The 17,042-nt window shown below is 41.9% G+C and overlaps 1 protein-coding gene across 4 annotated transcripts in view; it reads left to right on the plus strand.

The window, feature by feature from the left end:
* The window catches only part of SESTD1 (SEC14 and spectrin domain containing 1), an 85,133-nt gene that overhangs the window by 45,619 nt on the left and 22,472 nt on the right, over positions 1-17,042 (plus strand). For 3 of the 4 annotated variants that reach the window (XM_048484092.1, XM_048484091.1, XM_048484090.1), the window contains exons 8-12: positions 4,044-4,157; positions 6,871-6,968; positions 8,972-9,027; positions 11,143-11,354; positions 16,904-17,026. In XM_048484092.1, coding sequence (XP_048340049.1) covers positions 4,044-4,157; positions 6,871-6,968; positions 8,972-9,027; positions 11,143-11,354; positions 16,904-17,026 — 603 coding nt within the window. The remainder of the gene's footprint in view (positions 1-4,043; positions 4,158-6,870; positions 6,969-8,971; positions 9,028-11,142; positions 11,355-16,903; positions 17,027-17,042) is intronic. The other variant, XM_048484094.1, reaches the window with a different exon arrangement.

Genomic DNA, 17,042 nt, shown 5'->3' on the forward strand with positions numbered 1-17,042 from the left:
CTCCAGCAAGTCCCACATGTGCCGCTCTGCACCTCTCTAGGATCTCTGCCGCCTCTGCCCCCTGTCCCTGGGCAGCAGCCACCTGGAGCACAGGCACCAGGCCCGCCAGCCAAGTCCTCCCTGCTCGCTGAGGTGCACGCACATCAAGTCCATCAGCCCAGGCAAGCCTAGATGTGTGTGAAGGGTGGTGATTCCCCCCACATAACGAACTCTGTGCATGCCCACAGAGAGGGCTCTGAGTGCCACCTATGGTTTAATGGGAGTAAATGGAACAAAGAAAGCCAACAGTAACATTATGCATGAGGAAAAAGCTGACTCAGGACTGAGGTAAAAGTGGCCTCAAAAGAAATGGAAAAAACCCCGGGTGAGGGGTGGGGACACACAAAGAAACAAAAAGTGAAAACAAAAGCCACAAAAATGGCTTCAGAAATTGGGGATAAACTGAAGCCATATGGAACGAGAAACAAAGGGGAAAAAAGGCCATGTGGAAGAGCCCACAGTCTCATTTATTGAATAATAATCTAATCGACCATTTCCTGTGGTTCTGTTGTCTCATGCAAATCAGTTGTCTAGTCCAGCACAATCACCCAATGGCATGGAGCTGTTCATATACAGGGAGTAGGTCATACTGTTCCTTTCTGCAGAAAAATGTTTAAAATATGTGCACTTTTTAGGGAAGACCTTAAATATTCCTCCCCGCAATTAATGGACAAGATAGTGCTGGTGGGTTACATAATTGGTTTCTTTCTCTTAATGGCCAGTTGAAGTCATTTCGAGAAGAATTATCCTATGCAGTTTTGGCCTTCAGTATTTATCTCTAATTATCATAAATAGCGCAGGCGTCCTTTGTTTGAAACTTGTTTCTGATTTTTTTTAAAAAAATCCACTCGTCTAATAAAATGCTGTTACTTTGAATTGGCAGCAACGTTTTTCCAGTTAAACAAGCAGAATGCCTGAAGAAAAAAATCTGATGTACTAATGAGCCTGGGATAATATCCAGATTCTAGTACTTTCAGACATGTGGGCATTTTTTAATTATTTCACTTAAAGGGTTAGTTCAATATCAGCCATTTAATCACAAAATGTATTTAATTAAATTCAGTAAAGATCGGCATTTAATTAAAGAGTGTTGCTGTAGCCATGTGGATAATTTCTACTGCTATAAGTGAACCGCCATTATAAGCAGCGTGTTTGAACTATACTAACTTACTGCACTGAAATGTGGGGGTTTTGGCTTCAGTAATTGAGTTACATTGTAATCAGCTGAAAATGCTACAGGAAATTGGATAACTAATTAATGTGCTTTTTGATGGAATGATTAAAATAGTTCCGGTTTTTAAAATGGAAAATTCTTATGATATGTTCACAATTGGGGTGTTTTAAGGGGTACAAATACAACTCAAGAGCAAGGACACAAAATGTCATTCTGAAGATTTTTCCTTGGGGTATATTTGTATCTTACATGTTACAAAAGTCAAAATGCACTCATTTTCTATTAAATTGAATTTATAAATGTGTATAAGATGGAGTTGCCAACTTTCAGGTTGTACTTGAAATTTTTTTGCTATCACAATCTCCATGCGAGTAGGCCCTTGGAGCAATTACTGTTTGCAGTGATGGCGTGTGCTTCGCAATGGGATCTCCTAGTGCAGTGGTTCTCAACCTGTGGGTTGCGACCCCTTTGGGGATCGAACGACCCTTTCACAGGGGTCGCTTAAGACTCTCTGCATCAGTGTTCTCCATCTGCAAAAATGGATAAATGTTAGGGTTGGGGGTCACCACAACATGAAGAACTGTATTAAAGGGTCGCGACATTAGGAAGGTTGAGAACCACTGTCCTAGTGTTTCTTTGTTGACATGTGAGGAGGTGCCCTGCTGCTTCCCCCAAACCCAGCCACCCTTTTGCATGCCCCCTGCCTGCTTCTGGGTTGGGAGGCTGTTTGATGCTTGTTTTCATTTTTAAAAAACCATTTTCACTGTCTATAGCTCCTGCAATAGACCAAAAGTATCCCCCCACAAGAATTAAAGGAAGAAGCCCCATTGATCCCCCAGAAATGCCAGTGGGGAGCTGGTGGAACTGCTCCTGCGTGGGCGAGGGAAAGTGGGAAGGAGCGGAAAACCCGAAGGAAGCAAAATGCAAACTGGTCTGCTTTGCTGGTCTCCTACTATTTGGGGATTCCACCTTAGAAAAAGTGTTTGTGGAAACGAAGGAGAAGGGCTGTGTCATCATCATCATCATCATCATCTTCCATTGGTGCTAACAAGGAAAAAGACAGGACAAGCAAAATATGTGGGTCCTACCTAGGTCATGAAGTGCTTCAAAGGTTGTAACCAGCACCTTGAATCGAGCTCTGAATCAGACTGGGCAATGTGCATTCCCAGTGGCTGGCCTTTAACGGTAGTCAGACTACCAGGACCAGTTGGACTTTCAAGGTTGTCTTCAAGGGGAGCTCCATGTAGCTTGTTTTAAAGCTACTTTATTGCTTAAGGTGAACTTGTGGTAAGCAGCAGACTGGGTCATGTATGTAGCCTCCTTCAAAAGCAATAAAGTTGGCCAGGTGTCTATTTAAAGGGGAGAGTCAGAAGTCATTGTTTATGTTGGAGGGCTTTCTTAGGATTGTAACCCTTATATTCTTGCTAATTTTGAACTTTGTTTAAACTTTACAGGTTCAAATGTATCATAATTACAATGCCTAGTTATTCATCCTCTGAACTTGTAGGCCCTAAGAACTTCAGAAAACTAAGTTTGAAAGGAGGGCTTAAATTGTTTACAAATCCGGCAGACTTTTCTGTTATCAAAGAAACGTTAAATGTACTTTCAACAGGGAACTCTTCTCCTGACCTTGTTTAACTATCTGCTGTGTTTGTAACTTTGTTTTTAATTGGCTTTATCTGAGATTTTTAGTACACTTTTATCCTACTATTCCTCTGGGGAGCTCAGTGGTGTACATAATTCTTCCCTCCTGCATTTTATCCTCTCCACAGTTTAGTCTGAGAGAAAATAACTGACCCGAGTTCACCCAGCAAGCGTTAATGCGGAGCAGGGATTCAAATTTGAGTTTCCCAGTTCCTAGTCCAACATCCTAATTGCTAGTGTGATGTTGGCTACAATGCTCAGTCAGGATACTGTGCCAGAAATCAAAATGAGATCTGCTGCCATCCTGTAAACTTTAAAAAAAATAAATAAAAATGAAATCCTAAATTAATAGCTTTTGTCAAGCCGGGGCAGACTGCATTTTCTCAGAAAATCTATTTGCTAAACTTGCCTACTTTATTATTAGAGGATTTCATATAGCAGAGCAACATTTATTCACTTTTTCAGAAGAAAATCAGTGAAACTAAAACCACTGGTTTTCAATATTTTGATTGTAGCATCAAGAAGGTGGTTTAGATTTATGCCTCCCTTTCTCTCCTGAAAGGAGATTCAAAGGGACTTACAATCTCCTTTCCCTTCCTCACCCTATCCTGTGAAGTGGATGGGGCTGAGAGAGCTCCAAAGAGCTGTGACTAGCCCAACATCATACAACAGGCATGTGTTGGAGTGCACAGGCTAATCTAGTTCCCCAGATAAACCTCCACAGCTCAAGTGGCAGAGCGTGGAATCAAACCCAGTTCTCCAGATTAGAGTGCACCTTCTCAAGATCATCTCAAATTATCAACCATGCAAACCAATGTATACAATTTTTCAAATGCCTGTTTTTCTCTGTGTTATTTGAAAGCAGGATCTACTTATTAAAAGATCCTAATGGTTGCTTACTCTAGTCATGTAAAATAATACTTATCTTGTCTAATAAACCGCTTGTTTACAAGGTACTTTGACCATAAAATGTGTAATTCTACTCTAAGGCCCCAATCCTTATTAAGAGTAAGTCCTGTCACGCGCAGTAGGCCTTGATGCTCATTAAAAATGTTTATCACATCCACTTGGCAACCATTGGACTGATGAAGATAAAAATTGTCAAAAATGTTCTAAGTTAATTACAGTGTTTATTTTTGTAGCTGTAGGTTATTGTTGAACTTTTCCTTTCAATATACTTATACAGGTCATCTTAGTATCTGCCAATAAGCTTACTCGGTATATAGAACCATGCCAGCTGACAGAAGACTTCGGAGGGAGCCTAACTTACGATCACATGGATTGGCTGAACAAGAGGGTGGTTAGTATCTTGGTGAACTTTTGTCTTCCTAATTCAGTAGGCTTCTCATAAGAGATTTTAACAGGCCTCTTGGGTGTCCTGGCAATAGTGCTGATGTTACTTTAAAAGGTAGAGAATGCATCAAAACGTAGATTATAGTCATTAAAAAATGGGGCAGTGGGTGCCCCACTGAATGTCAATATAATATGGACATAATGAATACACAGATGTTTCTGGATCGATCTAAGCAAGCAGCATCATTAGCGCATCCAAACGCCAAATACGTCACAGTGCATATTAGTTTGCAGCAAAGAACTGATATTTCTGCTTCATATTTTCATTGTGAATTTAGTTAGGTCTTCTCTAGCAAATTCTTAAAGTGTGCCTTATAGTTGGTCATTCATAAACAGATGTTTATAACCAGAAGAAGAAGAAGAAGAAGAAGAAGAAGAAGAGTTTGGATTTATATCCCCCCTTTGTCTCCTGCAGGAGACTCAAAGGGTCTTACAATCTCCTTGCCCTTCCCCCCCACAACAAACACCCTGTGAGGTGGGTGGGGCTGAGAGAACTCCGAGAAGCTGTGACTAGCCCAAGGTCACCCAGCTGGCGTGTGTGGGAGTGTACAGGCTAATCTGAATTCCCTAGATAAGCCTCCACAGCTCAGGCGGCAGAGCTGGGAATCAAACCCGGTTCCTCCAGATTAGATACACGAGCTCTTAACCTCCTACGCCACTGCTGCTCCACCAATGAAACTGGTCCTAAGTTACTAGTAGCTTAAAGTAGAGACTTTTAAGCCTCTAACAGAGATTACTGGTCACTTTCATAATGTCTAACATCAGTCACAACATTGTACTTGTGCGTCACATTGGGTAGATTCATTCCTGACCACCTGTTTCAGTTGTTGACACCTACATGTGATATACCACATGATGACTGATGCTATGTGGAACTGTCTCAGATGGGTTCTGCATGGATGCAAAAAATATGAGTATATGGCTTGGAGACAATAGTAAATATTTTTGGTAGGGCAAAATTAACAAGATCAAAGTTTGCCAGCTACCTATAGTGAGATATATTAACTTGCCTTCATTCCACGTCTTTGGCTAAAAAGCAGATGTTCTTTCCAGAAGTTGAGAGGGTTGTATCACAGCCCACTGTAAAAACAAATAGAAACTATTAGTACTTTGCAAATGGTCAAATGAATGAACTTTCAGCCGCCTTTTATTTTTAGCAGATGGTTGTGGGTTTTTTTAATTTTTTTATTGTATCATTTGAATATTCCATTTTATATTAACTCTTCTTCATTCATTTTCAAATACATTTCCCCCCCTTTCCCCTCCCCCCTGTATTTCTTCATAATTTTATCAAACCAACAGCAGTAAATTCATTCTTTGTAATCTCTTCTCCCATATCTCTTCATTGACTCCAACTTCTTTAATCTAGTCCGCATATATTGTCCATTAGCAGATGGTTGTTAGACATTGGAAAAGTAGACAGATTTCAGTAATAGTATTCGGTATTTCTTATATTGAAGTTATTTAAAAGCCGTGTCTCAGAAATGTAAGTGTGTTGCTGTTAAATTTGCGTGCCTTTGCATTTGACCTTTGTTTAACTGTTGGACACCAAACACAATTACGAAACATTTAGAACATATTAGATCCATGTGTTAGAGTGATTGGAATCATAGAGTTGGAAGAGACCACAAGGACCATCTAGTCCAGTGATGGCGAACCTTTGGCACTCCAGATGTTATGGACTACAATTCCCATCAGCCCCTGCCAGCATGGCCAATTGACCATGCTGGCAGGGGCCTGATAAACGCTCAATCCCATAACCTCTAGTGCCAGGTGCTCCCTAGAATCTAGTCCAACCCACTCCCATGCAGGAACACACAATCAGAGCACATCCAACAGATGACAACCAAGCCTCTGTTTAAAAACCTCCAAAGAAGGAGACCTCACCACCCTCTGAGACAGCATATTCCACTGTCAAACAGCCCCTACTGTCAGGAAATTATTCCTAATATTTAGATTGAATATCTTTTCCCTTAGTTTGAATCTATTACTCTGTGCCCTAGCCTCTGGAGCAGCAGAAAACAAGCTTACTTCCTCTTCAACATTATATCCCTTCAAATATTTAAATATGGCTACCATGTCACCCTTTAACCCTTCTCTAGACTAAATGTATCCAGCCCTAACTCTCTCCTCATGGCATGGATTCTAGACCTTTTACCATTTTGGTCACCCTTCTCTGGACACTCCAGCATGTCAATATCCTGCTTGAATTGTGGTGCCCAAAGTTGGACACAGTATTCCAGGTGGGGCCTGACTAACACAAAATAGTGTTACCCTTATGATTATTTCCCTTCATCTAGACCAGGGGTAGGGAACCTGCGGCTCTCCAGATGTTCAGGAACTACAATTCCCATCAGCCCCTACTAGCATGGCCAATTGGCCATGCTGGTAGGAGATTATGGACCCTGAGCATCTGAGAGCCACTGGAGATTCTGTTTCTAGACTCTATTCTCCTTCTGATGCAGCCCAGAATCACGTTGGCTTTTTTAGCTGCCACATCACACTGCTGACTCATATTCAGTTTGTGGTCTACTAAGACTCCTAGATCCATTTCATATGTACTGTTGTCAAGCCAGGTGTCGCCCATACTATTAATTTCACCCATCACAAAATGCTAGATTAATGTTTGCATAACATTAACTGTAAATATTTTATAATAGGCATTTGAAAAGTTTACAAAAGACTCAACATCCTTACTGGATGAGCTTGCCTTAATCAACAGTGGAAGTGATAAAGGAAACCAACAAGAGAAAGAAAGGTAATCCTGTTTCTTATTTTCATTGCTAATTAGTTAAACCCTGTTTTAGCATGGTGACAAAAGACAGTGTCTTGGTGAAGTCTCTATGAAGTATTTTTCAAGTTGTGAAATAATCTGGATGTATAATAACTTGGGTGCCATAAACGTGCTGTTTCTTAAACTGAACTACAACCTGAGTAGGGATTACACCTTCCAAGTGGCTGTGATTTTTGTTCAGTTTCAAAAGAGGAGATCCCAGCTCCTGCATTTTCAGTCAGCTGAAGTGGAGACTTACTTTCACAATACCTTTTATTGTGATGAAGTAGGGCAGTGATGGCGAACCTATGGCACTCCAGATGTTCATGGACTACAATTCCCATCAGCCATGCTGGCAGAGGCTGATGGGAATTGTAGTTCATGAACATCTGGAGTGCCATAGGTTCGCCACCATGGAAGTAAGGAAACTCGGTATTTGGATGAGAAACTACCAAGGAATACCAGGATCACTATGCAGAAAAGGTAATGGCAAACCACTTATGTTAATCTCATGCCTTGAAAAACCCTACTGGGTTGCCCTAAGCCAGCTGTAATTTGACGGCATTTTACACACGCAGTTTGTACAGTGGGTGACTTCAAACTTACTAGGGTTCTGATGTAGATTGTACATCACAGGGCTGGATCAAAGCTTAGTTTCATACTGAATTCCAATATGTAGAAGAGGAGGAGTTTGGACTTATACCCTGCTTTTTTCAACTGTAAGGAGTCACAAAGTGACTTAAAATCACCTTCCCTTCCTCTCCCCACAACAGATGCCTTGTGGGTAGGTGGGGCTGAGAGAGTTCTGAGGGAACTATGACTATCCCAAGGTCAACAGCAGGCTTCATGTGTAGAAGCGGGTAAACAAATCCAGATAAGAGTCTGCCGCTCATGTGGAGGAGTGGGGAATGAGACCCAGTTCTCCAGATTAGAATTCACCTGCTCTTAACCACTATACCATCCTCATGTAATTGAACGATTTATTTGGAAAGGGCATGACTCAGTAGAAGAATGTCTGCTTTGCATTCGAATGGTCCCAGATTCAGTTTACAGCATTTCTGTTGATAAGGTAGTAGGTGATTTGAAAGATCTTCCCTGAGACTCTGGAGATCTGGGCCCTGCTGACCTTGGTAGACCAGTGCTCTGACAGTATAAAGTAAACTGAACAGATGTGCCCTGAATTGGGCATACATAATCATTTCAAGGTCAGCCATCTATCTGTGGCCCTTATTACATCTATGGGCCCCTCCGTCTTCCTCTCAAGAGGTTTTTTTTTAATTGTCTGGAAGCTATATATTTGGTATGCTGTGTCTACATTGGTTTTAATTATTTTAATGCTATAGAGCCTATATTTATACTATGTTTGGATTTGATATTATGAGAGTTTCTATTTGTTACTTATGTATGTTGTCTCTGTTGTACACCGGTCAGAGCTCTTTGGGGGTGAGCGGTATAAAAGTTCAATAAATAAATAAATAAATAAATAGGGTAAATAATCAGAAAGTTGGTAGGCAAACATTTCAAATGTTCCAACATTCCTAATAAATGTATTGTCGAAGGCTTTCACGGCCGGAATCACTTGGGTGCTGTGTGGTTTCCGGGCTGTATGGCCGTGTTCTAGCAGCATTCTCTCCTGACGTTTCGCCTGCATCTGTGGCTGGCCAGCCACAGATGCAGGAGAAACGTCAGGGCATGTTGCGGCTAAACCACACAGCACCCATTCCTAATAAAATATTGTTGATATTTTGAAAGTGTCAGAATTTTATTGAACATTTTCCAAAGAAGACATCTTATTTCAACATAAATATCTTTAGTGTTCATAGCTCAAAAGGAAAAACAGTAGCCATGTAGGAGTATGTTAAAAAAGTTGTATCTGATCTGAGGCTTCTACCTACTGTTGTGATTTTAGTGTTATTTTGGGGATAGGGTGGTGGTTTGTTTTTCTTTTAACTGTGCCATTAACAGCATCTTATCTTTTTTATTTCAAGGTCTATAGACTTAAATTTTCTTCTGTCTGTTGATCCTGAGACAGTTCTACAGACAGGTACAGTAAGCTGAAGTAGGACAGCTGTGGCATCATTATTCTCATTTTTATTAATTCATGTCTCAATAAGGAAGTGGATGATGTATGCCGTTTGTCTGACTTCTGGGATTCTGAGATAACTACCATTCTTACAGTCAATTATTCATTTATAGCAAAATAATGCCTATTAGGAATTTATTCATTCATATGATTTAAAACAAAAATTCTGCCTACTGCCATTTTAGCAGGCCTCCTTGTCCTATTTCTGGGAACATCAGCTATACAGAAAGCAAGCATCAATCTCCCTTTCTGCAGGAATTACTAATAGACCTCCTGAGAATGCCAAGAAGGCAATTAAGAATTTAAGCAGGAAGGATAATGGACAGTATTAGTCTTGGCAAGATCCTAACTTAAAGAGTTTATTATGGAGTTGGAAATTGACAGTAGACTTTGGGCCTTCCCATTTAGTTTCTAGCTCAAAAAATACTCTGCTTTTCCCACATTTATTCATCAGTATCCTGATGTTGTTCCTCAACAAAGTCCTTCTGGAAATGTCACATTTTCCCAATTCCCCAAACACAGTGGATGCAATCTGGCTCAAATTAAACATGCTCAAGTCATATGGATCTCAGTGGGAAAGCTACATGAGACATCGTTGGCATTTAGAACAGTTTATTGTCGAAGGCTTTCACGGCCAGATTCAACTGGTTGTTGTGGGTTTTCTGGGCTGTGTGCAGGCAAAACGTTAGGAACGAGATCTACCAGACCACGACCACACAGCCTGGAAAACCCACCACAACCAATGGAACAGTTTAGTTTGGTCAGAGGGTGTCCAGTTTATATTATGCAGTTTTTTCCCTTAACTTTTGGATGCATTGGTTTGGATCCAACACAGTTGTTTTACCAGGACAGAGCAGTTTATCTGGTGGAGTGATGCTACCATCGGTGGAGAGATGGGTGGGGCAATATTTGCCAATTCCTCCCCTTCACTTCAAACCTCCACTTCATCCCCTATCATTTTTCATGGACCAGTGGAAGGCAAATCTCAAGGACTTGAAGGGCTCCATCAAGGGAGGGGAAAGAAGGGGAGACAGCAAAACCGTGCTCAGCCAGCTTCATTCCATTAATAGTTTTTGGATTCAACCCATTGTGACGGAGTGCTGTAGTGCTGGTTATTGGGTAAGATCTGGCCAGTTTTTCCACTGATGGAAATGGAAGGATGGAGTTCCCCTTGATTGCCAAGAGGTCCTAGAGGTCATGAGACCTACGTGGAGAAAAGAAATGTGGGTTGAGAGCTGTTATAAGGAGAGGCATTGAGTAAGATGGAGTGAATTAGTTAGCTATTCCATTGAGTGTGGTTTGTGACATCACTGATGATGGATTCATCTGTCCCCGTGTCATGGTATGGCCATTACACCAGCAGAGATTTGCATAGGAACCATAATAGACTAATCTCAAGGCACAGTGTGAAGTTTGTTTTTTCTTAGGCCCTCTCCGCACGGGCCATATACAGTGGTGTGTGGCTGGTAAAAACACTGTTTTGGGGGAGGACTTTGCACAACTGCCACTGCTGGTGCAAAGCCGCACTGACCCATACCCCCCACAACGTGTTTTCTTGACTCAATGAGCAAGCCTTTTAGAAAAGCAGTGGCGTCGACCTGGTGCCAGGTGAATGGCACTGGGTGGAAGGTGCCGTTTTTGGGCATGCTGCTTTTGAAAAAAGACTTACTTCCTCTTCCCTGTGTAGCTCCACGGGGACCAGGGGACACGCCTCCTGCCCTCTGACTCCCGGGGCGTTGCCAGGGCCACGGGGTGTGTTCCCTCGTTCCGACGGAGCTACACAGGGAAGAGGAGGTTCGTTGTTGTTTTTTAATGGTGCGCCTCTGTGCAAAGGCACCACCGCAGGCTCCTGCAGCTCCTGGACTGCCCACACACAAGTGTGCAAAGGGCCTCAGGGCTGCACCACTGTCATGTGCACCAGTGCCCTGCCGCTCCCCGGGCCTTTGCGAACGGGACCTTAGTCTCATTGTCCGTCATCTTGTCTTGAGATTTTGCAACGTCTCACTCATTTTTTCACTGGGCTGTGCCACATCTGAGTCACCTGGAGGTTAACAACCAGTTCTTTTGTCATTACAGGCCACGAGTTGTTATCTGAATTACAACAGCGCCGCTTCAACGGTTCAGACGGAGGAGTGTCCTGGTCTCCCATGGATGATGAACTGCTTGCTCAGCCTCAAGTCATGAAACTGCTGGATTCGCTCCGGGAACAGTACACCCGCTACCAGGAAGTGTGCAGGCAGCGCAGCAAGCGGTCACAGCTGGAGGAGATTCAGCAGAAGGTAATGCAGGTATGTGCCAAGCTCCACTTGGTTACTTTTACTTACTCTAACGAGAGAAGTGTGGCCTAAGCAGCTCCGTTTTGTACATTTATCAGTCAATGAGTCAAAACAAGTAGAGAGAGAAAGAGAGCGTTCAAAGTATGAAGCAGACTTAATCCAGCAGAATTTAATGATAATTCAGATACAGATTCAGTAAGATAAAATTATCGTCGAAGGCTTTCACGGCTGGAATCACTGGGGTGTTGTACGGTTTCCGGGTTGTATGGCCATGTTCCAGTAGCATTTTCTCCCGATGTTTCGCCTGCATATACGGCTGGCATCCTCTGAAGATGACAGCCACTGATGCAGGCGAAACGTCAGGAGAAAATGCTACTGGAACACGGCTATACAACCCGGAAACCCTACAACACCCCAGAATAAAAGTATTTAGCAACTTGTGTGTGTGTGTGTGTGTGTGTGTGGTCTGATTTCTTTTTTTAACTGAGACTTCTTCCATTATCCAAATCACGTTACAGGATTTATACTCATGCGTCTCCTGAACTGCCAGATGTCTGCTGCTGTTTGAATAAACAGACCATCTGCAGCTGGGAACATCAGACAACATTACTCTTCCTGTATGTGGTTTGGGAACCATGTGGAACAGTTTCAGGCTCCTTTAGAACAGGGGAGCTTTAATTGCAACCAAAACACTGATCTGTTTCTGTTAGATTTTGCAAGTAGTTACTGATAAAAATAAAATAAAACAAAAATCCCTCGGGTCAGTAAGCTAAAGGAAGCATGATACCATCTCCCAGAGCCTTAGGATTCCTTAGCCATTACCAGTGTTAGCTAGCTTAGCAAAACAAGAGCTGTTGCACTACCCATTACTGCTATTCAGAATTTCTCTATACTTTATTCTTAATTACATTTGAATTGTGTGTAATTATACCTCACCTTGTTCTTCCTGTATTTCATGGCCCTTTGATTCTGCTGCTCGCATCTTTTCATTCTTCATAACCTCATCTGATTTTCTGTATCTTTGTCCGCCTAAAAAGACTTTTTACATGCATCTAGGAAAACAGGTTCATGTTAAAAACCATAAAGGCTCATAACAGAATAAAAACATACCTCTGTTTGTGGCCCAACAGAGCTCCTGTTTATTTTAAAGCAAAGGTAGATTTGTATATGGTATTTAAAGTTAGCTGTTATTTGTCTTTGTTTATTCATTCCTATCAAACTGTTAAAGAGGTTTTGTAGGTTATAATATTCAGTTATCAAAATCTACAGCAATATTTGTAGCAATGAATTGTACGCTAAAAGGTCATAAAAGATGGCCTTGATGCTTTGAAATGCAGCTTTGTAATTGGTCCTTTCATCACTCTTGTCTCAGTAGAAATAATTGAGGAAACAGAATTACAGTATTTCTTTCCCAGGCTTATTAATTGAAATTAGATGAGCCTCTGTGTGTGTGTGTATACATCTATGTGTGCATATATACAGAAAAAAATATTAGCAGCTTTGCTGGATAGATTGAAAGCAGTGAATTGTTATATGTGGCCTTCACATCTTGACATTACAAACCAAGAACTCAGATGATTTTTTCAGATATATTTAAATACAGCAGTTAATTCTTGCTTCTGCTTTTAGCCATAAAAATATAAATCTGTGTGGCCAGTTTTTTTTTAAAAAAAGTAAATCAGGGCATTTAAAAAAAAGAGAGGGAGATTTTGGCTGAAAACAGAGAGAAATTAAAGGAGGACATCAGTGAAATACTATATTGACCCTCCCCCATGGTAACTTGAGTATTCAAATGAGCTAAGCAAAGATGGGCTGACTGGAAGTTTATAACCTAGTTTGGCAAACTGCCATTATTAATGCATTTAAATAGACTTGTTTACTGGGGCATCAACCTCAATTTGCATCATTCTGATTGGAAATTGTCATCCATTTGCTCTGTCTGTGTTACCGATGCTGCATAATAAACGAATTGAACCTTGGCAGGCAATGAAATTGTGCATTCATCTGTATTTTTATTTAGTTAAATCAATTTAGAAGGTACCTGCAGAAGATTTCTAAATATTGTGGGGAGAGAGAACCTCAGTGACTTCTTTTAGAGCTTTTTTAAAATGTACCCAGGAACCACGAGTGATCCAAAAAAAATATTTTCAAGCCAGCTGCCCACATGCAACAGGAAGGGTGTGATGATAGGGGAAAATGGAACAAAGGCACCAGATGCAGGCAGATACCAAGAGATGATTTGCCGTACTATGTGGATGAACCAAAATGTAACGGCTGCAGTGGGAAATTCTCACAGTGCAAGCTGCATTTTGCTTTGTCATCTACCACAAAATAGATGCCAGTCAGTCATGTCCTAATTACTCAGTTCTTTCCACATGTATTTGTGAGAAGGACCATAATTGTTATTTGTTCGTTCTCAGGTAAAAAATGGCATCTCAGATCTGAATGGTGCATGCATTTGTCAATTGGCTGTTTGTCCACAGTATAAACCAAGGGCTATTGAGGAAAGATTGTGACCCCTGACTCCCATGTTATTTTTATAAAGAACCAGAAACATTTCAAAACATGCATATGTCATTCATAGTTGATGGCCTGTTTCATGCATGTGTGACTTTTTTCTTGTTCATATGTCTGTAGCAGACTACAAAAAGCACAGAGTGGACCAGATCAGCATTTTTTTAAGAATGATTGAGGATTTTTTAATTTAGCCTCTAGTTGAGGAATAACATTTTGAAAATATCTGCAAACGCTCTCCCTAAGGTGTACTATTTCAGCGAGATCAGCTTAGGCAGTTCTATGTAAGTACAAGGGGTTTGGATGCTTTTTCATTTATAATAGCTTCCCCATCTAGTTGTTATTGAGTGCAATGTAGGGAGCACTCATACCTTAGTATTCCCCATTAATATTTATTTATTTATTTATTATTTGGTTTTATATACCCCCTATCCCCAGAGGGCTCTGGGCGGTGCACAACATAACTTCACAACAGATAAGGCAGAACAGATGGAGCAAATAAACAAATACAGGATAGAATAAATAACACAGGCTCCATTAACTATAAACTAAAAAACCCATTAAAATACAGTGGTCAGTACAATAAAATGGCATCCAGCGATAAAACCCTTATTAAAACTCTCCCAAGAAAGGAGGGGGGAATGGTGGGTCCCACTGATGTTAAAGGGACCCCAGGTGTAAGGAGGATAAGTGGGGGCATTCTATTCAGCGGCTGGTCACTCCAAAAGCCCAGTGGAACAACTCAGTCTTACAGGTCCTTCGGAATTCACCAAGATCCCGCAGGGCCTGGACAGCTGGAGGAAGAGTGTTCCACCAGGCAGGGGCCAGGGCCATAACGGCCCTGGCCTGAGTGGAGGCCAGCCGCATCATTAAGGGGCCAGGAACCACCAGCAAATTGGCCTCTGCCGAACGCAGAGGTTGAGTAGGGACATAGGGGGTAATGCGGTCCCAAATATGTATGGGGGTGAAAGTTGGACAACAAAGAAAGCTTATGTGAAGAAGGTTGACTCATTTAGAATATGGTGTTGGAGAAGATACTATCCATACCATGGACCTCCAAAAAGACAGATAAGTGGGTTCTATATCAAATCTAGCCCAAACACTCCCTGGAAGCTAAAACGATCAAACTAATTAATCTTAAGGGCAGGGGAAAGGTTTTGAAGGTGGTACAAAGGGCAGATTCACTGGTGGGCGGATCATTTCCATTGGTGGCAGGGTACCATGTAGCTCCACAGCGCCTGAACATGGAAGTTGCCCCTGTGTTAGTGGAGTCTGGTGGCGTGGGGATGGGGGTGGGCTGTCTGGGGGTGGGGTTCACTTTCATCCCAGGAACAGCTCCAACACTAGCTGCTGACTCACAATATGAAAAAGTGTGTCATAGCCCATTCAGCTTAATAGGTTTTTTAGGGTGGCCAAGGATTTCTCTGCTTGCCACGCTGCTCAAAGCCTCTTTGGAGGAGGCCCCATCCCCAGCCGCTGCGAAACTGCCCTCCCCCTGATGGATTTCATTGTAAGGCTGTTATACTTTGGTTAAATTATGAGAAGACAAGAGTCTCTGGAAAAGTTGAAGGCGGCAATACAAGAGGAAGACCCAACCTGAGATAGATTGACTCTGTCTTGGAAGTCGCAGCCCTCAGTTTGCAAAACTTGATCAGGGCTGTTAGCAATAGGATGTTTGGAAGTCCTTAATTCATAGGGTCACCATGAGTTAGAAACGACTTGACGACACTTCACAAACACAAACATAATGTACGGAGCTGCTGGAAAAGGTTCCTGAAGATAGCTGCCTCATTCCTTTTAATTTCTGCCCCAAAATATGCTATAAAATACAGCTTTTTGGTGATCATCTGCTATTTTTGTCTGAAACACATTTATATCCCCTTATGTCTCAGTGTGAAGCTGCTCATTTTCTGTGATCGCACAGATTGATTGATCATTATGGGATATGTAGTGCTGTTCCCTGCGATGAAACAGGTTCCGCACACCAGAACTAACCCCATGAAAAATGTTGTTCTACCCCCATTCACTCTGATCGCCCGCCTTCAATTAAACACTGACCATTAAATAACCTGTAAATAGCACAGTGCGTAACAAGGAAGCGGTAGATGGTTGTTCAGTACACTAAGATTTGTCCTTAAGCCAAGTTAGGCACAGAAATTTTGCAAATGGAAACAATACTCCTTTCAGCAGAAACTGTTTTTTGCCCTTCTTTTCTGAAGTGAGCTTTTCTTCTTACCTGCTAATGGTGATATGAATTGACAAACATGAGCACGCCAAATACTTTTTCATGCTCTGCTTCTAATGTGCAATGACATCTTATTAGGGTTTACAAAGGAAACGTTCTTCCAGAAAGGCATTTGAAAATGTTTGGCCAACACTGTTGGTTGTCTTTGTACTGAGATTTTTCTTTTAATTTTATTTTTATTGTTATTTCAGTGCACTCTGCCCCTCTCTTCCCCTGGTGTAGATTGAGATAGAGTGGGCATTGCTAATTAAACATGTACTTCATTAACTTTTTAAAAAGTTAAACATAAATGACATTAAACAACATTATTTGAAAAACAGCCTAAAAGTGCAATCGGGGTGGGGGGGAGAGGAGGGCACTCAGGAGGTAGTGTGACCCCAGCACCAGTGTGATTACCATTTGTACTGGTGTAAGGAACATTTATGTCGGTGCAGAGGCATTTGGGCCAGTAGTGGAGAGCCATGTAGCAACATGACACCTGGGTTACCAGCACGCCTGCAGCATAGGAGCCCACACAAACTCCAAAACGGGGGCAGGGGCAGGGTCGGGGACAGCTTTATTCGGCTTCCCGAACCCTTTTGGCCTGGGAACACCCCCATTTGTCAGTGCAGACTGATGCTGGCAAAATCAGCGGCACATCCCACTGAGCTGCATAGACCACTTTCACAGTGGACAGGGCAGTGTCTCTGTCGCCTTGAGGTCTGTGACGCCACAAGTCCTCACCCCCTCAGGATTGCACTGTAAATTGTGTTAGTCTATTAATTGATTGCTGTGAGGTAAATGTCGCTGTTTGATTTAACAGGTGGTGAACTGGCTTGAGGGACCTGGTTCAGATCAGCTAAGAACCCAGTGGGGGATAGGGGATTCCATTAGAGCCTCCCAAGCGTTGCAGCAGAAACATGAAGAGATTGAAAGTCAACACAGCGTAAGTTTTCGTTTTC

Source organism: Sphaerodactylus townsendi, linkage group LG02 (assembly GCF_021028975.2).
Source record: "Sphaerodactylus townsendi isolate TG3544 linkage group LG02, MPM_Stown_v2.3, whole genome shotgun sequence".
Classification (NCBI taxonomy): Eukaryota; Metazoa; Chordata; class Lepidosauria; order Squamata; family Sphaerodactylidae; genus Sphaerodactylus; species Sphaerodactylus townsendi.